Source organism: Emydura macquarii, unplaced genomic scaffold (assembly GCF_026122565.2).
Source record: "Emydura macquarii macquarii isolate MOO-44397 ecotype Brisbane River unplaced genomic scaffold, CSIRO-AGI_Emac_v2 contig_2768, whole genome shotgun sequence".
Classification (NCBI taxonomy): domain Eukaryota; kingdom Metazoa; phylum Chordata; order Testudines; family Chelidae; genus Emydura; species Emydura macquarii.
Window position 1 is genome coordinate 36536146 of NW_027132905.1, and position 26609 is coordinate 36562754.

Consider the following 26609-nt stretch of genomic DNA (forward strand, 5'->3'; position numbering starts at 1 on the left):
CTGAACACAGAAATGTCTTCCTCTCCCCCCCTCCCCAAGGACTTTGGTTTTAGTAAATAAGATTTTGGCAGGGTTACTGAGGAAAAACTTGGTCAAAGGAGTGAGGGTACTGACTGGCACTGCCCTTTTCACCCGTCTGAGCAGCGAGCAGCTCAGACACTCCAAGAGCTGATCTGCTTCATTCCTTCCTGCAATGGCAGCAAACATGCTTCAGTTCAGAACCCCCCCGTTTCCCCTTCCAAAGAAATACACGACTTTATAAGACTAATTCTGTTTCCTGGTCTCTGATTCACGGCTGTGCACACTTTGCAAATGGGAAACTAATTATTCAATAGGGTTTAGAGTACACTTGCTGATTGTAAGTGGAATTAGAAAAACCCCATACCTGTCGGGTGAACTTGTAACCACATTCAGTGCATTCAAACTTCCTCACTCCTTTGTGTCTGCGAACATGGACACGCAGCTGTTCGACAGCTGAGAATGAAAAATTAAAAACTGTATTAACCACTTGCTGAATAGGGCAACGTGTTTATGGTCTGAACATTGCAACAAAGAGACCTGAGTTAAACAAGCATAGGCCTGAGCTACACAGGAAATGTTACCATGGCAGGGCCATGTTGACACTATTATCGCAGGACATGGTGAAATGGAGATTAATTTTTCCAGAATTGTGCTTAAGCCTCAAATTTGGTCAACTAAGTCACAAGAAAGTTTGAAGGAAAATCGTTCTCTCTCTCTCTCCTGCCCACCCATTGCTCTGCTTTCACTAATGTTGTTCTGCTGAATTTTGCATCAGCAATGGACTTAAGAATCCCTACAAGAGACTCGATGTTTGACAAAACAGAGAAATGCTGGATCCACTTCTGTTCTGCAAATAGTTTTGTTAAGAGTTTGAGTGCAGTCAGACTTTTATTTGCCTCCAATTGGCACAGCAGGAAAACAGAATATCATAATTCTCTGACTAGCTTCTCCATGAGCACTATGAATTAATACAAAGAGGCTCAAGGCAAATTAAAGCCCTCATAGCTCCTGCATTGCTGTAATGGGCATTACCTTTGAATGTTTTTCCACAGATCTGGCAGAAGTGTGGTCTTCCTTCCTGATGCCTGCTAGCAATGTGCCTCAGAAGGGGCCCTTTCTCCGTGAACCTCTGATCACAAAACTCACAGCTGAAGGGACGTTCACCAGTGTGTGTGCGGTTGTGCTTATCCAGACTCGCTAACACAGATGGGAGACAGGATGTTTACCCTTCATGTACTGAAACATTCACCACAACCTGGCTGCCATTTCTTATTACGCTGGCTACAGAGATTGCACAGCATTCGTACACTATTTTCTAAAGTTTTTAGTAAAGATGGAAATGGGAATTTCTGTTTTTATGGTTCCAATTACGTGTATAAGGAAGAGTGATCGGTCTCTTCCACAGTGTCCAGGGATAAAACAGTAAGGGGATGCTCAGTGAAATGAGAAATTAATTCGTTAGCTTCATGCAGTAACCTTGAAACTCACTGCAGGGACAGAGGCAAATATGGTAGCTGTATTTCAAAAAGAACAGAATTGGTCATAAATATAGAACACCTTAAAAAATCTGCAGGAGTTATTTAGGTTCTAGGTTAGGCCAATAAAATCTACTTTAGTGCTGCCAGGACATGCTGGTGAACTTTGAGGAGAGAACACAGCTGATGTCCAGAAAATCTGGAAGTTTTACTTTTGAAAAACGTTTAAAAAAAAAGCTTCTTCAAGTACACCAGGTTTGAGCTCTGAAAACATTGGGATAAATCTTCCCTCTTAGAACCTCAAAATCCTGCAAGGTGGGAGAGGGATTTCAACTCTTCCCTTAGCTGCTACTTCCTCTATAACTGGCCACCCCTAAACTCTAGAGTGGATTCAGCCTCTTTCAGGAAGGTTTCCCAGCATGCTTTTGTGGTATCTGCCCCTTTAAATTTGAGTGAAACAGGGCTGCCATACTGTCTGGCTACTGCAAGCCACTTCTCCCTCCCTTCCAGCTGGTAAGTGTTTTTAGCTTCTATTATGTTTTCCTTCTCTTATTCCTGAGGCAGTGTCACATCAGTATAAGCCCAAAGAAATCAGGAAAGAATTGCACAGCATCTAATTAGGGTTTGCTAATTATGACCCTCCTCTGAAGGTCTCAGGTACTGACGCTGCTAGATAGACCTGGGGGTCTGGCCCGTTAGACCACTTCATTATGTTCCAAACCCCACTTCTCAGGTAACTCTCAGGGCTGGACTTAAGACAAACACATTCAGTGCTTGGGCCCAGGCAGAATGTGCACCAAGGGGTGTAGCTCTCCCAGGGCTGGACTGAGGAACTGTAATGGCCACCAGCTTTACAGGCCAAGCATGGGAGGCTGTACCTTGTGTCCTGAACGTCTTCCCACAGAGGTGGCACTGGAAAGGTTTCTCACCCGTGTGCGTGCGGAGGTGCATGATGAGATTGGCTTTCTGGGTGAAGGCATGATGGCAGAACTCACACACATAGGGGCGCTCGTTTCTGGAAGTACAATGAGAACTGTATTCACTTCCCATCCTGAGGAGCCTCTTTGGTGGGGGAACAACCCCTACCCTCAGCTCTCCATTAGAAGGGTTAGATCCCTTGGAGTTAAGTCAGCTTTCACAGCTGTTCCAAAGTCCCTGAACTAAATCCTATTTCAAACCTATCTCAAAACACAAGGACTTTAAGAGGCCCAAGAACTACTACTATTGTCCTAGTCCAGTCTGTAGATTCGAAAGCAGAAGCCAGTCTCTTAGCCCTCAGACATTACAGCTAGTTCTGGGGATCCACATACCTAATGGCGTGCATGAAGAGAACCCTGCTGAAATGTGCCAGGGACCTAAAGAACACTATGAAACCAGATACAGTAACTGCCTGGTCAGCTTCCAAAGACAATGAACACAGACTGAGCCAATGGAAGCCCTGCAAACAGCACAGGGATAGCTACCTCTTTGGGGGAAGAGACAGTGCTGGCCTTTCACGATACTATTTCTCAAGGGGCCTTTATAACCTGCCCTACAGGGCAAAGAAAAGTAAAGGGGGGTGATGCCTATACGAGTCTTGTCTAGTCCATCTGTCCACAGCAGGACTGGTCCCTGCAACATGTTCTAGAGGTCAACAGGTCTCCAAGGAAGAAAAACAATGAAGACTGGGGTGAAGAATGTGTATACACTTGTGACCCAGAGGACGCCACATGCCTTACCTGTGTTTTGCTTTGATGTGCATCTGTAAGCCATTGCGACTTGAAGCCCTGTGCCCACACTCCTCGCAAACAAAAAGTTTCTCTCCACGGTGCTTGAATGCCTCATGCAGGCGCAACTCCGTTCGAGACAGGAAGCATTTGGAGCAGGCAGAGCACTACAAGTCCATAGGGAGGGGTTAGAATTAGGCACCAACAGCAGGAGTTCTGTCGCATCCTCAGGGAACTGTCTTCTCAGAGTATACAGCCAAGAGCAAAATGGAAGGTCCAGGCCAAGCCTCTGGTGGACACAGGTTTCCTCCAGGTGAGGATTAGGGCTGTCAGGCAATAAACTGCAAAGCCAGCCCAGCTGATGTTCTTTGCTTGGTTCGCTACCACACTAGGACCAGGTAAAGGTGAGGATCCTTTGATTATTCATCACTGCTCCATGCCGCTGCACTAGTGTCCCTTCTCCCACAGCAATAATTCAAGATTGCCATGGACCCATTCCATATTTATCCCCAAAATATCAATTCTGCCCACCCCACATTAGTCTTGCCCCTCCTTACCGCATGCGGTTTTGGAGCACCATGTAACTTTATCATATGGCTTTGAAGATCCTTCTTTTGCATGAACTGCTGTACACAAGAGGAGCACTGAAATACATAAGACAAGAGTCACCCTCTGGCCATTTCCAGAGCACTTACCGTAACTGAGTTAGAAGAGCTTAAGGTTTCGCTAATGCAGAGTAGCCAAAGGGGCTTGGCCTAGCAGAAAGTAGAGAAAGGATGCAAGACACAAAATCCTTGCCCAATGCCTTTCCACTTGGCTACACCTAAATTCCAGGTGCTTGGCACTCGCACCTATGCTGTAATCCTTAGGGTAACGTGCAGCACAGAGCCCAAGAGGCACATTCCACTTTATCGAGAGATGAGTGATATGTGGAGCATGTCTATGGTCTGGCAATAGGAAGAAGATACCTGTGGGATCGCTCTCTGAGACATGGGGTAAATGCAACTGCCATAAAGAGAAGGGAGTAAACCAAAACATTCCAGAATTAAGGTGAAGGCAGCAGCCCAGTGACCCACGCATGTCCACATGCCACAAGGAGGAGTATGCTCTCACTGTAAGGCCTGGCTGGCTGTGGCCAGTTCCTGGACCCCAGAATAGAAAGGCATCTTTGCATTCACACCCCTCTTTCTTTTCATAACAACAGCTCTCAGTCATTCCCAGGAATGCTCAAGGGCACACTGCGCTGACCTTATATGGCATTTCCCCGGTATGTGACACCATGTGCAGCCGTAATTCCATTCGCCTCTTAAATATCTCTTGGCAGACCGAACAAGTGAAAACCTGAAAAAGACAGGAGGAGAGGAGATAATCAGCAAGCCCCTTCAGTACAGAAGCAGCATTGCTTACAGAAGGCAAGAAAGGAAGGACACAGATAAAAGGCATTGAGGATAAAGCAAGAAGAAACAGGTGCATATCAGAATCCAGATTCCTCACAGTTTGGGAGTTTGGTTAGTACAATATCTGGCATGTGACCTGTAAACATTACTTCATCTTTATAATACACGGTCAGAATATTCTGGTTATACCAAATGCCAACATTTGTCCCAAAAACCCAAACCAAAGCAAGTAGTGACTACACATGCTGTGCCAATCCATGCTTTCTGGCTGCAAGTCAGCGTGCAAAACCGGCCCCAGACTGGTACACCTGTCACCAGGAATCTCGGTTGGCACATGCCAGACAGCAGCAAGTGAGGAGAAGAGAGATGAGGTAGTTTCAATTTTATTTTATATTTCTATGGAGAGGTTGATCTTGATTCTGGCTCGAAAGGAGGCTGCAATGGAGGCTCTAATTCTGCTCATGTTGTCAGGTGCCCAGCAAAATGGCCAAACTAATAGGACTTAACATGAAGCTTTACTGCTATGCCTTGTGTTTATTTCCTGGTAAGATGACCTTGGTTTGCTAGAGGGAGTCATCCTTCTCTAAACAAGACAGTATTTGTGATAACTTCCCATCAGCAGAGAGGGGCTGTGGGCTTTAACAGACCCAACAGTGCATTGAGCAGCGAAGTTCACAATATCCCATTTTATGAGAAACTCCATCTTAACAGAAGTTATTTTGTTTCAGCCTCCCAAAGTTGGATTTGGACCCAGCTCTTAGCACATGGCATCCCAAGAGAAGTCTTTCTCTGGACAGACAGCTTAGGTTATAGATCTAGGCAAGAAGTGAACAAAGCAAGTGGCTGTGGACATGCTATCTGTCTTGGCTACTGCTTTAACAATTTAACAGCTGCGGTCTCCTGTCCCTCCCTGGCCAGTTCCCAGAAGTACCTGCTCTGATCGGTTCATACAGTTCCTAGCTTCATGCTCCAACAGATTCTCCTTCCTAAAGTAACATTTACCACATTTGGAACATTCAAATGGTTTTTCTCCAGTGTGTTTCCTAAAAGGAATACAAACAGTATCTGTTATTCTCAGTCTTTACCAGCAAAGAGAAATATTTCCTTGGGACAAGTTAGAGAGCCAGTCACACAAGAGGATCCCAAGTTACAGCTGGGATGCTACTATTCTTAACTGAGTTACACTGGAGAAGCAGACTCACAGAGACAAGGAGTTATTTTCACAATTAACCAAATTTGCCCTGTGGCTTGAGAGGCGTCACTAACAATTGGAGCTTTACTAGATTCAGTGTCATTTCTAGGTCAACAGTACCTATCATGGCATAGTTTAAAAGAGGATAGTGAAGCACTGTTCATTTGCAGCAAGCTATTCTGGGATTGGGGGGCACTAAATACTTTATAAATTCATACACAGTCAAATGTTGTTCACACCAACAGCATATCTGTGGTCAAAGTTGTTAGAATACAGTTTAAAATCCAAAGAGATAGAGACCTAAGAGACCCATCAGAATGCTGTCCTTTAGGAAGATGTTTTGCTGCTCCTATGGCATTTCAGAACATCAGTTCACCAAAGCTCTCCTGCAGAACGCTTAGCCTTGGCTTCTCCAGAACACAGACATCCTCTCAAGTCATGTCCTTTGTCCCCGCCCACCATGTTGCAGTCTGTGATAGGAAATGCTGACCTGTGACACTGAGATGATCAGAGCTGCATCTGCATTTTAAAGAACGAACCTGGGGCTCCCTCCTCTTGCTACGGCGGGCTAGACTGCCCTTTAGACATTTGTTACGAACTTTGAACTCCTATACAATATTTCTCACTCTTTGTTTAAGGGCTAAGTCACCCTCTGGGCCAAGGATTGTTTTAAAGTTGTTTTTAAATAAGCGAGTCCAGGCAGCTCCATATATTTGTCTGACCAAATCTTTAACAGGTGGCAGCGCCTTCATGCTTTCATTGAGATCTGCTCCCAGGTGCTGCACTCTCTGAAACAGCCCTTCTACACAGACAAGCTGTGATCTCTCTTTGAGCTGTACTGACCCCCAGACCAGACTTGTGAGAATGTAAGAGGCTTGAGATGTATTATTTACTGAAACCTCTGGAGCCATTTCAGACTCGTAAATTCAACACATTTTGAGATGTTTTTCTCCCCCCGCTTCAACTAAAGCCCTAATAGCCATCTGTGTTCAGTACCCCAGTCAGTGCTAAAAAGGGTCACTATGCCAAAAGGTGACTCCAAGAGTCTATATGGAAGGCCTCAATGGGGTTTGCCCCTGGCCAATTGCAAAGAGGAAAATGTAATCAAGCTACACATAAAAAGGCAGATGGGAAATGCCAGGGCTAGGTGCTTCCTCTATCAAAGATCCTCAGTACCCAGGAGATTTTCATCCTGGTCATGGAGTTGTTTGTTTGTTTTACAGCTAAGTAAGAGACTCCTTCAGGCATGGACTATTCTCTCAGGCCTAGAATTCCTCACAATACTATTACTTCATAGCCTAACCCTGCGTGTTTAAATTCAGAAATGAGCCCAAGTTCAGCTACTCAGCACCACTGCTCTGTATAGTCCAACTCTGCTGGAAGCCAGTTGGGGTATAGGTCTCTCTTACTATGGATAAGGTACAGGAATAAAAATCAGAATGTTTACCTGTTATGCACTTTTAGATAATATTTGCTGAGGAAGGTTTTATGACATGTGGGGCATTCAACTGGCACAGCTGTACCTTTTCTGTTCCCAGGAGTCCCAGCCTCTAGCAGCCCTGCAGGCTCTGAACTGCTAGGCTTTTTTGCCAACTTTGATTTCTTTTTGGTCCTCAGGGTCTTTTTCTTGGGAATGTAATCTTCATCTGTTTCCTCATGAACTCCTCCAAAATCATCTGCTGCTATGTCATCAGGGACTTGAACAACCTGCATTTCCCACTGCGATGGAACAGGGATGCCATTACATTAACTCACTGAATGCCTTAGAGAGAACATGAAGTTGTGCCTACTGTGATACTGCAATACAATACAAGTCAGCTAAACTCTGGAGCTTGTGGACAGCACTGCTGTCTGACAATAAGAAGCTTTCAGGAAGATATAACTAAAAATCAGTGGGTTTGACTAAGAACATCTCCCAATACCACCCCAGGGACAGTCTAACTCTGGTCTACTGGATGTGCTTAGCTTGTTCCAGTGCTTTAAGATAACACTCACCAAACACACCCTCCTGAATAGCATCTCTGCATCTTTTACAGCAGCTGAAATAAGATGCTTCCTGGCTGGTTTGATTTTTAAAACCTAAGTTCTATTGTTGCTATACACAGGAATCATTCCCTGTCTTTGCAATTCCCATGAGCCTGTTATCATCTTAGCCTGTATAGAAATAAATAGTTATTACGCAGCCCTTTTCAAACTCCAGCCACAGCATTTGTGTCATTAGTCTCCTGCAGTACTGACTCTCAAAGGGCCAATATACACTGCACAAGGAGTTATTTCTTTTTAGTGGTTCTGAAGTTCCTGTCCTTAAAATAATTTCATAATGAAATTTTATCTGGTCTTTGAGCCAAAGTACATCTTTAATTTAAGGAAGATGTCCAATTTCTTCCTTTTTGAATACACAAACATTAAGAATTGTAGGTGTTGAGGCTTTGCTCCAGGAAACTAATTAAATAACCCAATTAATATGAAAAATATTAAATACTTTGTATTTCTGAGGTATCTTCTATTTGTGGAGCTCAAAGTAGTTACCAATAGTAGTCAATTAAGTCTCAATGTCCCTGAGATATAGGTCACCCTTTTCCCCCTTTTACAGATGGGGGAAGGACAACTAAGATATACAGAGATTAAGTGACTTGCTCAAGGACACACAGCAATTCTGCTGCAGAGCCAGGAATAAAACCCTCATCTCCTGAGTCCCAGTCCTGTTGCTTAAACCACCATCCAATCACAACCACCTCAATACAGTACCTTATAACAGGTACTGTATTGAGAAGACTAGCAGACATATCCCACATGCTTGATGCTTAGTTTTCAGGAGCAAATCTCTCCTTGCTTAAATTTTAAAACCTTTAGATCTAAGGAGAACAGTTTCTTATTTCACAAAAGAAAGCCTGTTAGGACATGCTCCACACACCACCTCATTGCTGATGCCTCTGTCCTCGGTGCCTCCTCTTTTAGGTGGCCTTTTTAGTTCTTTACATTCCTGGGTGTTCTTTACTTCACCTGAATTGCTCAGTGCATTTGTTTTAACAGCCCTTTTAAGCCTTTCCCTAAGAGATGGGCTCCCACGTGGTCCCTGGGTTAGTCTGGCTCTCCTAGTGCAGCAGCTGGGGCTGGCTTCTCTAGCAACATTAGGTTTAGACACTGCTTTGATAGCTTCCTCTCCAGCTGAGTCTGTTGGCTGATGTAAGTGACTACTGAGATCTTCCCTAGGCTCTTTCTCATGAAGGCACTGGTTGTTTAGATCACTGCCATCAAAGCATTTTGGCTTGAAGCTCTGGCACAGCTCCACAGCTTCAGGGACACAGAGCTCTTTGGCAGCAACAAGCACCTTCTCCCAGTTCTCCGAGGTAAGTGCGAGGTGTCCAGTGTAGAAGAAGTCCAGCAAGAGCTCAAAGATCTCCGCAAAGCTCTCTGGGAGAATGATGCTGCTGGAGGCGCCAAGTCCGTACAGACTCTGGAAGAAGCAGCTGCAGCAAGCCAGGACACTCCAGTGGGCTTTGAACACCAGGCCGCCCACGTCCAGGGTAGCATCACAGTACTGGCCCTTCTCCCGCTGCTTGTTCAGCTCCTGCAGGACACGGACACTATGCTGGACAAAGGAGCCGTCCATGGTCTGCAGGGAGAGAAGGCAGGAGTGAGCCTGCAGGGCTAGGCCAAGTAGCATAGGGCTGTCAGGGGAGGCAGAAAAGAAAGCAGCCCCTTGGGGGGCTCCACCTCACCCTGACCCTTACCAGGAGACAACCCCCCGATCCCCTCCGGTCCGGGCCACCCCCGGGGAGAAGAGACACATCGCCCCCGCCCCCCAATCTCCTCCGCTCCGGACCAGCCCTGGGGGGGAGAGACACATCGCCTCCCCATTTCCTCCAGTCCGGTCCGGGCCACCCCTGGGGGGGAGGAGGGAGACACATCGTCGACACATCGTCCCCACATCTCCTCCGGTCCATGCTAGGGGGAAGTGAGAGGGACGTTCCCCGCCCCGCCCCGCGGACAGAGCCCATCTCCCCGCGCTGCGCGGCCTCAACGGTTCTGCGGGAAGGGCCGCGCGCTAACGCCCCTCACCTCTGCCAGGCGCCGGCAACCCACGTAGAGGCGGGGAGGCTGCCCGAGGGCCCTGAGTGAGTGACCCGGAGAACCGAGCGCAACTACTGCAGCCGCGAGGCAAGGGGCCGGGCCGCCGCCATCTTCGGCGAGCGTCCCCGGACGTGACGACACGACGCAGCGCCGCGGGGTTTGGGGGGCGGGACCACCAGGATAGCGACGTACGGGACCACAAGGACGGGGCCTGTAGCAAGGGGCCCGGCGGCGGGGCGGGGCCTGTAGAAGTCCCTCCCCCGTATCTGACTGACAGGCTACCGGAGCCTGACTGACAAGAGCGATGGGGGGGCTGCTCCGGGCTGAGGAGGGGACCCCTGGGGCGGGGCTACGGGCGAGCCCTGAGGGGCAGGCCGGACGTGCCTCGAGACCGCTCCCGGCCTCGCGCTTCCCTCGCTCTCTGTGGCCGGCCGAGCCCCCTTGTCGTCCCTGCGCTGCAGCTGCCCAGCCCCAGGCAGGCGGCGGACGGGCTCGCGGTGGTCCCCGAGCTCGGGCCCGCGGGACAGCGCGCGCTGTGGCGGGTGGCTTGGGCCTAGTTCCGTGCCCCGCGCCTTACGCAATAGCCGCCCTGCCCCCGGAGAAAGCCTGCGGCCCCTTCTCCCGAACGCGTTCCCTGCTCCGACCGGTGCAGACAGCTCCCGCGGGTGCTGCGTCATGGTCCCGGGCCAGGGCTGGGAGGAGGGAGTGGTGCGAAGGCGGCGGTGGGGCAGTCTAAGGCAGGGGTGTCAAACTCGCTGATGGTGACGGGCCAGATTCTCATAAACTGCACTTCACAGGGGCCATGCAATACCCTCCGCCAAAAAATTCGAGCCATCTTCCCCTTTTCGGGCGGCGGCGCAGCATCAGCCCTTTTCGGGGGTGGGATTTCGTGGGGGACCATGTTGCCGGACTGAGTGCATTGCCGCTTTAAGGGATTTCTCTGCATCCGGCATCCACGCTTTTAAGACATTTCATGGACTCTTAAACCGGCAATGCCCTAGGCAGAGAAATCTCTTTAAGTGCCAACGCCCTCACTTTGGATGGTAGCACGTCTCAAAAAAACTGGCCGGATGCAGGCTGGATCAAAAAGGTTTGCCCATGGGCCGTATGTTTGACACCCCTGGTCTAAGGCTTCTGGGCTTTTCTGTCCCATTGGGGTTATTCCTGAGAGCGGGGCAGGCTGTCACTCATTGCAGGCCAGGAAGCGTTTTCCGGATGGGTTTAGCCAGACAGCTTTGGGTTCTGGCTGGAAGGAATATTTCCAGACTGCCATGCTAGAGACTAGCTGCACCCCCAGTTATCTGGGCTGGCAACGTGCTTGCTGCACCAGGAGGCTGCAAACAAACCCTGGCATAGCTGGATTTGTAACCCAGCGTGGACATCCCAAAGCTGAATGAAGTTTCAACTTGTCCTGAGATCAAATTTTCTTCTGGGGCTAAGTGGTGTAGCGCCACTGAAATCAGAACTGCCCCAACTCACACCCGCAGACAATAGGCCCTGTGGATGGTTTTGATGGTTCATTTCGCTGTAGGATCAAGATGTCAGCTTTCTCCAGTTTGGGGATGTGGTTTCCATTCCTTGGAATCTCTGGGCAGGAGTCCCCTGAGCTGTTGTCACAAGGGAAACCCAGCAGTTTTCTGGCGTCTGGCTGGAAACTCGCAGGACTGAGCAGGGCAGCTGCCCTCCCTTATTTATGTAAGATAATGGATGAGTCCCTCAAATATCAGGCTTCCACATTAGGCCTTGTCTGCACACAAACACACTGCACTAAGATATGATGTTAAACCAGTTTAGTTAAACAAGGCTTAAAGGAGAGAGTTGTTGGCATTCCTGGGTGCCTTGGTTGCCTGTGAACAGCCTGTGGTGTTTTCTCCCTCCAGAGGACCAGTTGCACTGCAGCCAGTGGGATGGCTTGTAGACAACACCAGGGTATTAGATCCTGGGATGGAGCCTGATTGTGTGGGAAACACCTGCCAGCAACACTGAATAAATTAGGGAGTGTATTGGACAACAGTGGAGTTTTACAGTAACTAGAAAGTGTCCCCATTAGAATATGCTACATGTGAACACAGCCTCTATGGTTACTGTTACTTAAAGAGGAGAGAGCATTGTGTGTACTTACTGTCCCAGTCTCAGTACGTTATTCAGAGAGGAAGTATTTTCTATTAGCTAAAGCACAGTACTCAGGGTCGGGGTCCTGGGTTCTGTTCCCAGAACTGACTTGCTGTTTGGCTGTGAGCAGGTCTCTTAACCTTTCCATCTTATTCCTCTCATCTGTAAAATGGGAATAGTAATGCTAGCTACAACAGCCTTAAAGAGTGTTGGGAGTGTCTGTTAATTAATACTTGTAAATAGCTTTGAGATCCTTGGGTGGAGGGCATCGGAGGTGGACAGAAAATTCTCATTGCATTGCCAAAACCTTTCCTAGCTCTGCCTATTACTGCTTCAGTGACTCCTTGGTATGCATAGAGACCATGACAGTGGACCTGCACTTGTGTGGAGAACTGGCCTCTGCTATAGCTGGGAAAGTCAGCAGGGCTCATATAAAGAGCAGATAGCTTTCACATAATGACACTTGTGGGATGGGTGCTTAGCATCAGTACTGGGAAACATTACTGAACGCTTGCTGTCGCTGGGGAGCCAGTGCTGGTGGAGTCAAAGATGGATACTTGCTGTCCACCAGAGGAGAGCTGGGTGAAGGGTCAGGGATGAGCACTCACTCTCCAGGTTGCTGGGCCGCAGTGTCAGGTATCTCATTGCCATTGCTACCATGTTGGCTTTCTTTGGTATGTGCTGCGCCAGAAGCTCTTTGACCATGAGCCTCCATAATTGCTCATAATTGCTGCATAATTGCTGATGATCCGATCCATCTTTATCTTCTTGACTATGCACTTCTTTAGCTGCAGACAACAGCACATTAGAGACTGCTTAGAATAGAAGATGAGGGCTGGAAGGGACTTTAGGCGGTCATCTAGTCCAACCCCCTGCTCAAAGCAGGACCAACCCCCAACTAAATCATGCCAGCCAGGGCTTTGTCAAGCCGGGCCTTAAAAACCCCGAAGGATGGGAGATTCCGCCACATCCTTAGGTAACCCATTCCAGTGCTTCACCACCCTCCCAGTGAAAACGTTTTTCCTAATATCGAACCTCGGCCTCCCGCACTGCAACTTGAGACCATCACTTCTTGTTCTGTCATCTGCTGCCACTGAGAACAGCCTAGCTCCATCCTCCTTGGAACCCCCTTCAGATAGTTAAAGGCTGCTATCAAATTCCCCTCACCCATCTCTTCTGCAGACTAAATAAGCCCAGTTCCCTCAGCCTCTCCTCATAAATCATGTGCCCCAGCCCCAAATCATTTTCATTGTCCTCTGCTGGACTCACTCCAATTTATCCACATCCTTTCTGTAGTGGGGGGAGGGAGGAGCCAAAACTGGACACAATACTCCAGATGTGGCCTTACAAGTGCCGAATAGAGGAGAATAATCACTTCCCTTGATCTGCTGGCAACGTTCCTCCTAATGCAGTCCAATATGCCGTTAGCCTTCTTGGCAACAAAGGCACACTGTTGACTCATATTCAGCTTCTTGCTGGGCTTCCCCAAATTCCTGCCTTTGGGGGATCCCAAAGCCCCTGGGAGGATCCTGTTTCCAGCAAAAGATACTACAAGGAGCACCCCCTAGTGTCTCACATCTGACACAGCTGACTTGTTCACTGCACTGAGAGTACAGACAAAGTGGCCATGCCCTGCTCACCTCAGCCTTGTCACAGAGCTCACCATCTGCACGGCACTTCCTCGTGACACTAGCTGGCTGCGTGTGGTGGAATAAACCAATTTCCAGTCCAAGATTTTCACAGGAAAAAAATGAATGTGCTCCTGAAATGGGAGGGTTAGGTTCTTACATCACGGCGAAGTAAGAACCCAACCCTGTGCTGCCGTCTCCCTGGCAGCCTTTCTGTCTCGTCGCTTTAGATTATAAGCTCTTTGGGGGCATAGGCTCCCTCTTGCTATGCAGCACATTGGGGCCCTTTTCTTGGTCGGGTCTCTAGGCATGACCATAATACACAGAATAATGAGGGTAAATAAGCTAAGCATGTGTAGTAGTGACACAGCACACATCTCTAGCACTTCCACTTCATAAACATGAGCTCCAGAAGCTGCACAGCAACACGCAAGGGATGTACAGAGATCAATTCACAGCACACAGAAATGCAGCCACCTCTGGGGAGGCTGAGCAAGATAGCAGCATAATACCAACGTTCTGGAGAGGAAATGAAAAAGAATCCCAGGCCCAAATGAAACTGTTGCAGGTTTAGTGAGGCAGACTGTGATCTCACATGGCAGGTGTGGAATCACAAAAATTCAGACAGGATGCCTTAGACTGGAACTGTGATAGAAATGCTAAATTCGGGCAGGATGTCTTAGAACTGCAATAGAAATGCAAAATCGTTGGTCTATGTTGTAAGACATTAACTACCTTTGTAGCCGCACCCAGCTGTACCCTGTCAGATAGATAACAAGTGACTATATGTGACTCGGGACTTGCTGGCACCGGGAGACCCCCATTATGTGTTATAAGTACCCTATGTGCGGTAGATGACCTGTTAAGTATCAGAAACTCCACTATAGGATCTGTATGTAAAAAGGAATCTTAAACAAACCTATATAAGCCATCTGTACTTTGTACCATGGTGAAGTTCCAGAGATCAGCACGGGGACATGCTGCCTGGGCTTCTCTATAGCTATAGCTTTCTGTGTGTTTGTCACAATTAAAGTTCTGCTTGATCCAACCCAAATTAAGTAGCTGCGTGATATTTTCCATGACACAGGAATTGGGGTGCACTCTGATTCCATCTCCAGTCTCCCCAATAAAAGCCACAGAATCTTCACTGGCCACAGAGGGCAGGAGCTAAGTGTTGTATCTCCTCCAGCAGCAGCATCCTAGGTTCTCAGCTCCTGACTGACGTTATTGAGGAAGCACCAGCCGCTAGCAGTTCCCTGCAAATCTCCCCTTCCAAGTACTAACTAGGCTGACCTGACTGAGCTTGTAGGAAGAAGGGGAGTTGCTCTACTCAAGGAGGTGGTTGAATAACAAAGTTAGGGGCAGGCAAGTGCCTGCTCACAACCCTCTTAGGGCATAGCAAGTGTCCCTCTGCCTAGTGTACAGCATGCGTGATGAGTGTGTGCAGTGTTTATATATGGGTGCCTGCACAGTGCATCATGTTTGTGGTGAGGAGTGTGTAACAGGTGGTCTGCCCCTTTAAGGGCCGGGGGCCAAGGCCAACTAGTCCTATTCAACTATCAGACCCATCTGGGAAGGGAGTAAGGGATTATCAAGCCACCAAGTGACTCAAGAGTAGGCTACACTAGGGGCGTGTCTGGTGAAGATGCTCTATGCCAACGGAATAACAAATCCACTTCCATGAGTGGCAGTAGCTATGTCGGAGGGAGATGCTTTCCCACTGTCTGACAGAGTGCTGTCTACATCGGTGCTTAGGTTGGTGTAAACTTATGTTGTTCAATGGGGTGCTTATTCACACCCTTCAGTGACCTAAGTTTAAGCAAAGTAAGTAGTGTAGACCTGGCCTCATGTGGGAAGGATGGAAATAGGCTCCTGCTGCAGGCTGCAGTGCGGTGTGTGGTCCTCCTTTCAGTGCTGAGAGATCCAAGAGGAAATGCCTCTGGGAGATAGAGCCCATGGTGGGCACTATCTGAATGACGGGGGCCCTTTAGGTATATTCAGGAGCTCGATTGCTTCCTTCTACAGCAGTCTCGTGCTGGGGGTGTCACACTGGTTAGATGGGGGGGGGGGGGGCATTTGTCATATTGGTTAACATCAGTGTGTCAAAATCATAATAATTAATGTGAGATATGCCATGTTAGGTACTGTTGGAGAGGTTATAATGTACTAAGTCAGATGACAATAGTTATGTTCATGTGTTATATCTGTAATGGAAGTTATGGACATATTTGATGTACCTGTATTTCAAATTGTGCTGGCTGGGATACACCCCAGACAGAGAGGCGGCAGGACAATAGCCCACTTAATGACCCATCAAAACCTTTACAAAAGCAAAGGGCCCAGGAAGAAACTAAAGGCATACCTGAAGAGTTACTAGGATTGGCCCATGTGACTCTGGACTCCATTTTGGCTCCTGTAAGTTTCCACAGGCCACATGGCCAGAGACAGAGGGTATATAAGATCAAACCACAGAAACCATTTTGCCTTTGTTCCTGTTCAGTTATTGACATATATCTGCCCCTGGATCAATTCACTTGCAACTGAACCGAAGAACTAAGACCCATCCAGGTGTCGGTTGTATACCAGAGGAACTGTACAAGCCTGTAACTCCACAATTCTCCCAGAAACTTGATGTATATGGACTTTCAATCATTTGTATGTATCTGATTGCTCTAATCCTTTAACATTTCTCTTATGGTTTCTTTCTTTCTTTTTACAATAAATCTTTCGTTTTAGTTACCAAAGGATTGGCTGGCAGCGTGGTATTTTAGGTAAGATCCAAACTTATATTGAACTGGTACTATGGCTGACCCTTTGGGGGTCAGAGGGAATCTTTTTAGTAAAGAGCATAGAGTTTAAATAACTGGTCTCTTTACTGGACCTAGTGCTGATTTGGGAGCCAGGAGCTGAAATGCAGTAAAGGGGGCTATGTGCATTTGTATACTGGCTTCTCTGGGGATTCAGAAGTGCAGTTTGTGGCTGGTTGGGAAGTCTGGCTTCAGTGCCACCCACCAGTGCTGGGAGAATCTGCTCTCTGTTTGCAGCCTGCCCTGACCTTGGCAATTTCAGGTGGCTACCCTGGGCACAGGATGGGTTACAGGCAGAACTGGGTCTTGTTTGGCCTAGGTTTTATGCTGAAGAATAAAACTGTTCCCTGACAAAGCCTTAAGCCTGGCAGTGAATCCAAGGCGACAGGCCACAAGGCTACAAGGTGTATGTGGGTGTGGGGTTTGTGCAGGGGGCACTGCAGTTCGCATCATTCCTGGAGCACAAGGCACAAATAGGAGACTGCTGGGTGGGAGCCTGTCCCCATGCCGCAGGGAAAGCAGAGGGGCTTTGGACGCACTGGCAGAAAGAGACCCGTCATTGAGGAACAGGCTATAAATCGCTTCAGGCAGAACAACTCCATCCCCTTGGCCATTGCTGGGATACTTGGTTGGAAGGGAACCTCAGACACATGGCAGCAAATGTTATTCCCCTGGGTGCTTTCAGATGAAAACTGATTGACAACTGAGCGACTCCCCTGGAGAGGAGCAACGCTCCTGCATTCAGCCTCCCTAGGCAAATGCAGCAGGCCCTGGGAATCGCAGCTTGCAGCCAGTCACCATACTGCTGTGCTGGCAAAAGGTCTTGTAACTCCCAGGGATAGGCGTTGGGTAGCTAAGGGCTGTAGTGCAGTGGGGAGTGAGTTTTCACTGAAGTTTGATAGACCGTTGGTGGCCTTTTGGGTGCTGTTGCCCACGTGTTTCTGGAGGGACATTTGGGTTTTTTTCTCCTCTGTATTATATTCAATGGCAGCTTGACAGTAAAATTATCTGACTAAAATCGCATTTAATTTCTGAACTTCAAGCTGAGGAACAGCCTGTGGGGAAGGCGAGAGGGAGGGGCTGATGGCACAGTGAGATGGCTTCAGCTGCAATGAAGAGAAGGGCATGGGGCCTGGATCTCTGAGTGCTCTCTATGTGAGTTACCTCTGCTTAGTGTTCCTCATGGCTGTGGGAGCGATGAGCCTCATGGGTGCCATGTGCCTGGTGCTGAGACGCAGCATGTTCCCCACCCATTTCTCTGCCCACATGAACACCTGCTAGGAAAGGGGTGTTTTCATCCTGTGCTGGCCAGTGTGCTCAGCCCTTCCCTTCCCACCTTGAGCTGAGAAGGCCAATGGTCCCAGCCTGTCAGGACACTGTTCTGACTCTTCTTGGGTAACCAACTTGAGAGACCAGCTCTGAAACCATCAGGCCTCTCAGTTCCAGGGAGGCATGAGCAAATCATCAATAGTCTCCTGGGGCTCCATGCTGCGCACTCCTGTTCCCCACCCCAGCCCCATTCACCAGCTGTTTTGTAGGGAGAGAAGAAAAGCCAGGTTCTGTCTCTGGGGGGACATGGGTTTAATAGCCAGCACACAGTATGACTTGTGCCATCTGGTCTGTGCCTCTCTTTGCCATTCCATTCCCAGCACCTGACTTGCTCTGCAAAGGCTGGAACTGGGCAGGCGGCAGGCAGTGCTTCTACCTTGTGGCTATGAGGATGCCATGCAGGGGATAACAGTGGGAGTCCATGCTCCTGAATGCTGGAAAGGGTGGATCAGAGAGCCAGGCTAAGGATCTGCTCTAGCTCATGGAGCTGGCCCTGTGCTGTCACAAAGCGCAGCCCTGCAGCAGTGGGGCTCTGGGAAGCACTGTCCCTTGGAGGGCTGGAGAAGCTACAAATGGGGGTTTTCTTTCTCTCCTTGAGCAGAACAAAGCGTTACTACCTGGGCTGACCTTGCTGCTCTGCCCCTAAACTCCCTCGTCCAGCAGGCTGTGGGGGTCACAACCTCTGTGTTCTGTTCAGGCCCCTGCACGTGGCTCCAGCACGGAGCTGGCTTTCCACTCACAGGGAAGACGAAGAGTATGGCGGCTGAGTTGTCCCTTGCCCCACAGGCTGGCTGGGAGAGAGAGGCGAGGCCCCGGGCCCAGCTTTGTCAGCGCTTATTCCCACTGGACGGTGGGAACTCTCCAGTCTGTCCTATTCTCGCTGCCACCTCCCCCAGCACAGCCCCACATTGGCCAGTGTGCTCCCATCTGTCCCCTGCACTCCCACAATGTGCCCACTTCCTCCTCCATTCCCCACAGAGCTGCTTTCGCCTCACAGCCCAACAGGATTGGTTACTGGTGGCAGGGAGTCACAGGCCTAAGCTCATCTCACTGCGGCCTCACTCCACCCTCCCCACCTGAGCCCAACCCCCTGCACCTCCCTCCCCAGCTCATCCCCAGCAGCCGCTAGAGCCCCCCTGCAGCTCCCTGCAGAAATCCGTGACCCCTTATCCCCCACACTGGGAGGCTGAGAGCACAGAACACATCCCCCATACAGACCCCCCCCCCTTCGCTCCCCCACCAGCTGGGCTCAATCAGAGCTCCTCTTCCTGGTGTAGCTCTGGATAGACATCTGGCAGTGCTCAGTGGTGTTGAGCTCCGCTCGGAAGAGGATGATGTAGACCTTGGGGATGAAGTAGCCTCCGAAGATCCCGGTGAGGGTGCACAAGGTGACCAGCCCAGTGATGGCTGCCTGGTACTTGCCTCGGTAGACGATGTAGGTGGTGAGGTAGCAGATGAAACAGCTGAAGTTGATGAGCAGGCTGCAGGTGATGCACTTGGCCTCGTTGTAGTTCTCGGGCAGGTCCTTCCCCATGTAGCTGATGACAAAGCAGCAGATGCTGAGCAATATGTTGTAGAGCAGCCGTGTGACAGGCCACACAGAGTCACCTTCCGAGCATTGGAAGATGATCAGCTCCACAAACGTCTCATAGTCCTTGCTGGGCACTGGAGGGCTGATGCTGAGCGAGACCAGGCACAACACCACCTGGATGGCTGTGCTGGCTCCAATGAACAGGTTGGGTCCATTGTGCCTCACCCAGGCTCCATAGAGGGCAGGCCACTTAGAAGCCAGTTTGAAGATGCAGACAATCTGGAAGGAGCGGGTCGCAATGCATGAGAGGCAAATGGTGAGGCTGATGGAAAAGACAGGCACCCTCGGCAGGCATGTGTACCAGGTGGGCTCCCCAATGTAGCAGTAAAGACTACAGCAGCCGCAGATCAGAGAGCCCAGCATGAGGAAGCACATCCTGCCGCCTGCTGACTTGACCACTGGTGTAGTGAGATTCTGGACAAAGAGGGCAGCTGTCCCTGCCAGGAGCAGCAGCAGCAGCGTGATGGCGGTCAACAAGGCCCAGGAGATGGGGTCAGCCCAGCGCAGGAACTCGATGGTCCGGTTGAAGCAGATTTCGCTCCTCATTGGGGCCCACTGATCTGTTCCACAGAGCTGGCAATTGTACAGGTCTGCAAGGGAAGGGAGGGGAGGAGCTGAGATGCTGCTCATACACCGAACTGGTTATGGTAGTAATGACCTGCCTTCCTATAGCACCTCTTGCCTGAAAGGATCCGAAAGCACTTAACAAGTTGTGCATAGGAAATACCCACAACTGGGATGCAGCTGCCTCTGGGGTGGAGCACAAATGCTGGGGATAATCACCCAGCCCTTATGAAAAGTGCCTTAGGGTCTTTAATGACCTGGGGTTCAGTGAGACAGTATAAAAGTGGGCAAACCTAAGGCCTCAGCCCTGGTGTAAGTAGTTGCGATTCCAGTGACTATGAGACCACTGGGGGATTGGAATGGGAGAGCTCTGGTCTGTAGAGTGCCCCCGCCCCAGCATGGCTCCTCCCAGTTTAGCTAGGGGCAGCAGCTGCTGTTGGCTTAGCTGGGTGAGCTAAGGCTTATAGACCAGCTGTGTCCCAGCTGGAGTCCTGGTTCTGGTAATGTACAGAGCACATGCAGGGAGAGGGCATGTGCTGTGTGCTCCAATATCCAGCAGATGCAACAGCCCCACCAAGGCTGGGCGATGTCTGCAGCAGTGCTCTCCCCTTGGACTGCAGGTTATATGCAGAGGTGCTCACACCAGCTGGCTGGGCTTTGTGGGGGGGAGGAAGGGGGGCAGTTCACTGAGTAACTTACTACTGAGGCTCTTCACTGTTGGCTGTTGCCCAAAGCTCAGGCTCTCGTGGAACGTGGGGACTGCTGGCTTCTACTGAGCGAGAGCGAAGGAGCCAAAGATGTTCTCTTGCCATAGAATTGCATGTATAGCTGGCACAGTGGGGATCAGATAATCCTGCAGCCAGCCCTGGGCACCACCTCCCACCTCCCCCCTGCATTTCCTTATTGCTTCCAGCACCGTTGACTCTTCACTAACCAAATTCTGCCATGGGGGTTATTGCCATCTGGGGCTGCTTATTCTTTCTGGGTTTGTCTGTCTGTCTGCCTGTCCCACCAATCCTCCCAGGGCAGGCAGCACCTGTCGCACCAGATTCCCCTCAACCAAAGCCCATAGTGAGAGGAGTCAGGCAGCATCCAGAAACAACTGTCTCAGCTTCAGCTCACCTGTTCATCTGATTCCATTCATCCAGCACTCTGCAGTATGGGGGGAGAGCCAGTATTTACTTACCCACAGCAGCCCTTCCAAAGAGCTATACAAGGCCCTGGTCTACATTTACCTGGAAATTTGGCGGCAGTCGACGGGAGTTACGCAAGCTACGCAGAGTAGCTTGCGTAACTCCCGTCGACTGCTGGGCTTCCTTCTGCGCGGTATCTTCACTGCACTGCTCCGACAGGAACGTGCAGCGCTACGCCACTTGAGGGGGTGGATTTACTGCGTCGACTTCCTGATCGATTGAGCGGGTCTACACTGACCGCCCAATCGGTCCAGAAAGATCCATCTGACAGCGGCGACTTTGCCGCAATCAGTATAGACATACCCCAAATAGAGACCGCAGAGAACAAGCTGCACTGCATCTCAGAGACTATTCACCAGGCCCTGCAAGAGAAGGGGAATGAGAGGGGGAGAAGAGGAAACTGCTGGGACCAGGATGGAAGAGGAGAAGAAAGTAGAAAGTAAAGAGCACAGAGAAGGGCTGGAGTAAGCACGTACAAGAGGAGTGTGGAGCCAGGTGCACAGGAGAGGAACACAGGAATGGCAGGGACAAGATTAGCCAGCTCGCGCTGCCTATGACCCTCCACACTTGGAGGAGCAGCTCCACGTGCTACTGACCACTCCTGTTCAGGAAGGTTCCTCTGGGGCAGGCCACACAGTCAAAGCAGCATTGGTGAAGCCCGACCTGCAGCCTCTTCTCTCCTTTTACGCAGACCTTTGAACACACTGACACCGGCACCTAGATGAAAGCATAGCAAGGGTCAGACCTGCAAGGAGAAAGCACCCATCACAGCCTGAGCCAGCTGGGAAGCAGCACAGACTGAGCAGAGCTGAGTTCCTGCTGGGACTGACCCCCAGAAGTCTGTTCCTATTTCCAGGCACCTTGGTATCCAGGAAAGGGGTCAGGACAGCCAGGTGGGATGCAGAGGCAGGTGGCTGATAGCCATGGGGCTGAAGCAGAGGCAGGGCAGTGTGTCGTGGCAGCACGGGGCCATGCCTGGGGTGATTCTTCCTGAGATAGATTTTCCTGAGAATTAAGATGCAAGCAGGAGGCAGGAGCCTGTTTAGCGCTCTGTTCCCTGTACTGCTAGCCCCAGTTGTTACAGAGCCTATGGTCAGAATCAACGTGTGGAACTGCAGGCCCTGAAATACTGAGCGCCCCAGTTTCACCCTGCTATGGGAAAGAGTCCAGGAGCCAGCCCCGGGAAGCAGATGACCTGACCATGACCAGAAAATGTGACTCAGGGAGTCAGCACAGGAAAAGAAGTTGGGAAGCAGGCCCTTCCCAGAGCACAGAATTCTGCTCCCCCAAGCACTGGGACACAAAGCTGTACCTAGGGTCGAGTTTCAGGGCTAAAGGGAGATTGTTTTTGTTTGTAATTCTAAGAAAATCTCTGGTGCCACTGCTCTACCCTCCGCAAGCCCCTCCCTTCCCAATATGTGGCTCAGATGCTATATTACCTGATTATCCTTTGTATGCCACAGGCTTCCAGCCCAGTCAATGTTCAGACTATCTGGGTTCCGAACAAAAGACCCAATTACATCAAAAGACCAGGTCAGGCCAGTCCACTTCCACATGACAACGTCGTAGCCTATCAGAGGGTCCCCATTGGCATCAAAATACAACTGGTTCTTCTGCAGAGCGAAATTCACCTGCTTGATTTTTTCCAGGAGCTGTAAAACACAAGGGCCACAGACAGAAAAGCCCCGAGCTTCCCACATGCAACTTCAGCTGCTGGGGCAAAGACCCCAATGAGGGACAGGTTAGGGCCTTAACCGGAGGTGAGGGTCCCTTTCTTTGCTGCTCTCCTCTTCCTCATGAATTCCCCCACCACCCGGAGCCAGGATGGTGCTGTTATCCCCATATTACAGATGGAGAACTGAGGCAGAGACACTAATGGTATATTTTTCAAAAGCACCTACACCCCACTGACTTTCAAGGAGATTGAGGCTCCTAAGTCACTTAGATGCTTTTGAAAATTTTACCATAAGCAACATCCCAAAGGCACACAGTCTGTAGGGAAGAAGGAAATTGAACCCACGTGTCCCAGGTCCCTTACTAGTGCCCAACCTCTAGACCATCCATCCTCTCTTCTATTTAGAGATGGTCTCTCCAGGGCACCAATGGCAGGGCCGTGCTGACCTGTTCTGGGACTAAATTCACCAGCCCTGAAACCTTATAGCCGCTTTGACGGCATGCACCTCTCAGGTAGAGCTTGGAGCTGGTAGGCTCCTGCTAGATACTTGTGCTCCCTTCTACCTCTAGCCCTCTGCCTCTCACTACAGCATAGTCAAACCTGTCCTTAGCTCTGGGCAGCCCCTGCAGCTTCACACAAGGGAGTTGCCAGAGTGGACCTTTTCACTCCTGTAGACGGGAGGGAGGGAAGGGGGTTCCCAGTGACCCACTCACCTGCCAGGGATAGACTTTGTCCTTGCTGCACACTCCCGAGCAGCAACCCAGCAAGTGGTGGAGGCCAAGGGCCACAGCGTACACCGCTGAGTGCACGTTAAAGGAGGCCCGGATGTCAAAGGCCTGGGGTGCTAGAGTGAATGAGTGGCACCTTGTGCAGACCTGATTGCAGCTTTGGCTGGTGCTCTCACTGCTGCTGGTATTGCTGCCGCTCCCACCATCCCTCCCTCCAGCACCCAAATCAGGGGCACACATGGCTGCATTGGTTTGCTCTGAGTTCACATGGGCAGACTCATATTCCTCCATTTCTGGAAGCTTTTCCTGCTTGAGTGACAGTCCAATCACTGTGCCGATTGTGTGGATGCCGGGGATGCTCCAGACTGCCGAGGCTAGAGACCATGCCTCGGTGCCCAGCCAGACCTTCTCCGTCACATTCTCCTGAACCACTACGGCAAAGAAGTCTTCAGCACTGCATTCACTGGAGAAGACGACGGTGACGTTGACCCCAGTCTCCAGGAGGACTCTAACCATCTCCTTCAGCTTTGGGCTGCTGGCATCCTTCTTCATGGGGATGATTCCTTGGTAGGCGACACAGATGTCATGCTTTGCCACAACTTCTTGTAGGGCCTTCATCCCCGTCCTGCCATAGGTATCATCGCTGCCCACCACCGCAATCCAGTTCCATCTGAACTCCTGCAGCAGCAGCACTATAGCCTCCACCTGCAGCCTGTTGCTGGGGATGGTGCGCAGGAATGAGGGGTAGGCACGCTTCAAGCTAAGCATCTCGTCGGTGGCTTCGTAACTAATCTGCAAAAGGGAACCAGGGAGTTCGCTGAGCAGTGGTTACCTAAGGGGGATGGGCACTGGTACAGGGTGGGGATCAGCACTGAGCAGTAATTACCCAAGGGGCAGGGGGGTGATTGACACTGAGCAGCAATAACTGCAGGAGGTACCAGCATGAGCTGTGACTCGTGTGGGGGGGACTGGTGCTCAGAGAGCACATGGAAGTGGTGGCTGCAACAAGACATCTTCAGAAAACAAGCAAGTAAGCAGCATTGCCACGTCACGTTCTCAGTGCTAGGAACGGGTCTAACTGGTGCTGCAGTCAGACTGAGACTGAGTCCCAGAGGCCATAAAGGACCATAGGGTTCACATCATCGAGCACTGGTTCTCTGCCCCTAGCCACAAGCCCTCTCCCTGCTCGTCTTCAGAATTAATCAGCATTATCCCCAAATAGCGCCTGTGTTTGACCATGTCACAGATACCATCCCATTTACAATATAGTTGGCATTGCTCCTGACAAGCTACTGATTACCTCTGGCATAAGGAGGATGCTCAGTATAGCTGCAGTGGTGCAGGCAAAGTGGCTGCTATGTGGCCCTATCAAAGCCACAGTCTTGGGCTGGTAGCGTGTGAAGTCACTGAGCACTTCCACATGATGCTGCCCGCTCTGGGCAAGGATGCTCAGTGTTGCATACATGTTGGCAGATTCTGAACATGTGTTGTAGATCTCATAGCCCAAAGTGACATTGGGGAGGAGGCTGCTGGAGTTGTTTATCTTCTCGATGGCGAATCGCATGGCTTGGAACAGGTGGTAGCCATGGCTGTTTACAGAGGCCCCTCTGCAGAAACACAGATGTCATTTCAGAAGCAAGAGAGAGATGTGATTACTTCACTCATTCTTGGAAATGTGCTCTGGGCAATGCCTGGCATGACAACAATGTGCAGGAGCAAGGCAGGCTGGAGCTCTAACACTGACGCTCTGGGTGACCTTAGATAAGTCACTTCACCTGCCTGTGCCCCCCTCTGCCATGTGTACAATGACTCACGGGGGATTCATGAGATCAGCAGCACAAACATCTTCCCTTTTGTATGTTTGCACTGAAGCTGCTGCTATTTATTGTTGCACAACACACATCATGTCTTCCTTATTAGTTCCAGTTGCCAACGCCCCTCTCCTAGTCAGCAGCCCCTTATGCAACATTCTGTGGAAAAGATTCACTGCCCCGCTCCACTCCCTTTCTCCTGCTCAGGTGGTACAAGAGAAGGAGAAACCACCTGCATCTCCCCAATTGGGAACTTCTCAGCAAAGAAGTAGGGAGCTATAATGAGCTCTCTGATGGACCCTCTCTGCTGCACAGAGTGTTTCTCGGCTGCAGAAGAGATTTTCTCCAGTAATAGCCAGTCACACCAGCTAAACTGTGGTATTCTGGACTATTGCCATTTTATTAATGCGAGGTGAGCCCTGCATGCCCCAACTCCCAGCCCATTATGTGTCTTCTCTGTTGCAGCTTCCTGTCTATTTGGAGTGGGTCTCTTTGTCCCATATCTGCTTTCCTACATCATTCCACCTCTTTTTCCTGCTTGTTTCCCCTCCCGTTTCTATTCCTGCTAAATATGATTTCCTTCTGTTGGGCAAACATCTCTGTGTCTGTCTAATCTAGTCTAACAGCATTTCTAAAGCTCTGGTCACTGTATTATTATTATTATTATTTGTATTAGGTTGTAGGAGCCCCACTGTACTAGGTGCTGTATAAATACAGAATGGTCCTTTGTCCCAGAGTTTAAAATCTAAGAAGATGAGAGGCAACAGGTGGATCTAGCAGACTGATGGTGAGCCTCAGGATGCAATGACATAATACTGGACAGCATGTGAAGCAGTAATTACAGCACACCCGCTGCGGGCCATACTAACTGTAGTATGTAGGTGCTGATACATAGAATCTGTTGCAGCCCCAGGCCCTAGTTTTCTCACTTACCTGTCACATATGTCAACTTCAGGTCTAGATCTCACTGTCGTTGAATAGCTGTGTATTTGGAAAAATCCTGCAATTGTGTAATCCCCATCCATCCTGAATTCAGAAGAGGGCCCCATGTTCTGACATCTGAAAGCCCAATAACATGGAGCCAAGAGATACAAACATAAAAGACATGGAGGAGAAAACATCATGCTTTCAGCACAGAGCTCTGTAGAGAAGGGGCTGGGAAGTGGATAATGAACACTTATTGCCTCTCAGATGACGCTAGAATCTCGGATCCTGAAGTACCTTGGATTATTTACATAACCTACACATCTGCAAATGCCACAGACACATGTACCCAGGAACTAGGACTTCACACTTTCCCAGGAAG

At 49.9% G+C, this 26609-nt stretch overlaps 3 protein-coding genes across 7 annotated transcripts in view; 1 reads left to right on the top strand and 2 right to left on the bottom strand.

Annotated features, from left to right (window-relative positions):
• Positions 1-1204, top strand: part of KLHL21 (kelch like family member 21) — a 27712-nt gene extending 26508 nt beyond the window's left edge. Inside the window, exon 4 of the mRNA XM_067567057.1 lies at positions 1074-1204. Coding sequence (XP_067423158.1) covers positions 1074-1103 — 30 coding nt within the window. The 3' untranslated portion in view covers positions 1104-1204. The remainder of the gene's footprint in view (positions 1-1073) is intronic.
• ZBTB48 (zinc finger and BTB domain containing 48) overlaps positions 1-10080 on the bottom strand; it is an 11548-nt gene extending 1468 nt beyond the window's left edge. The window contains exons 1-10 of one of the 5 annotated variants that reach the window (XM_067567050.1): positions 9854-10051; positions 8706-9407; positions 7239-7510; positions 5531-5642; positions 4451-4543; positions 3760-3846; positions 3215-3369; positions 2426-2511; positions 1054-1218; positions 386-474 (exon numbers count right to left, since the gene is read on the bottom strand). In XM_067567050.1, the coding sequence (XP_067423151.1) occupies positions 386-474; positions 1054-1218; positions 2426-2511; positions 3215-3369; positions 3760-3846; positions 4451-4543; positions 5531-5642; positions 7239-7510; positions 8706-9404 (1758 nt within the window). In that variant the 5' untranslated portion in view covers positions 9405-9407; positions 9854-10051. Of the gene's footprint in view, positions 1-385; positions 1219-2374; positions 2512-3214; positions 3370-3759; positions 3847-4450; positions 4544-5530; positions 5643-7238; positions 7511-8705; positions 9408-9853 lie in introns of all 5 variants that reach the window. The other 4 variants (XM_067567049.1, XM_067567048.1, XM_067567051.1 and 1 more) reach the window with 4 other exon arrangements.
• An 8910-nt stretch (positions 10081-18990) lies between these two features.
• TAS1R1 (taste 1 receptor member 1) lies at positions 18991-26367 on the bottom strand. The gene is made up of 6 exons (XM_067566670.1): positions 26237-26367; positions 24793-25099; positions 23478-24284; positions 22529-22741; positions 21686-21806; positions 18991-19922 (listed from the first exon to the last, which is right to left on the bottom strand). The coding sequence occupies exons 1-6, from the start codon at positions 26350-26352 to the stop codon at positions 18991-18993; spliced, it is 2496 nt and encodes an 831-aa protein (XP_067422771.1). The 5' UTR covers positions 26353-26367.
• Positions 26368-26609: the final 242 nt, after the last annotated feature.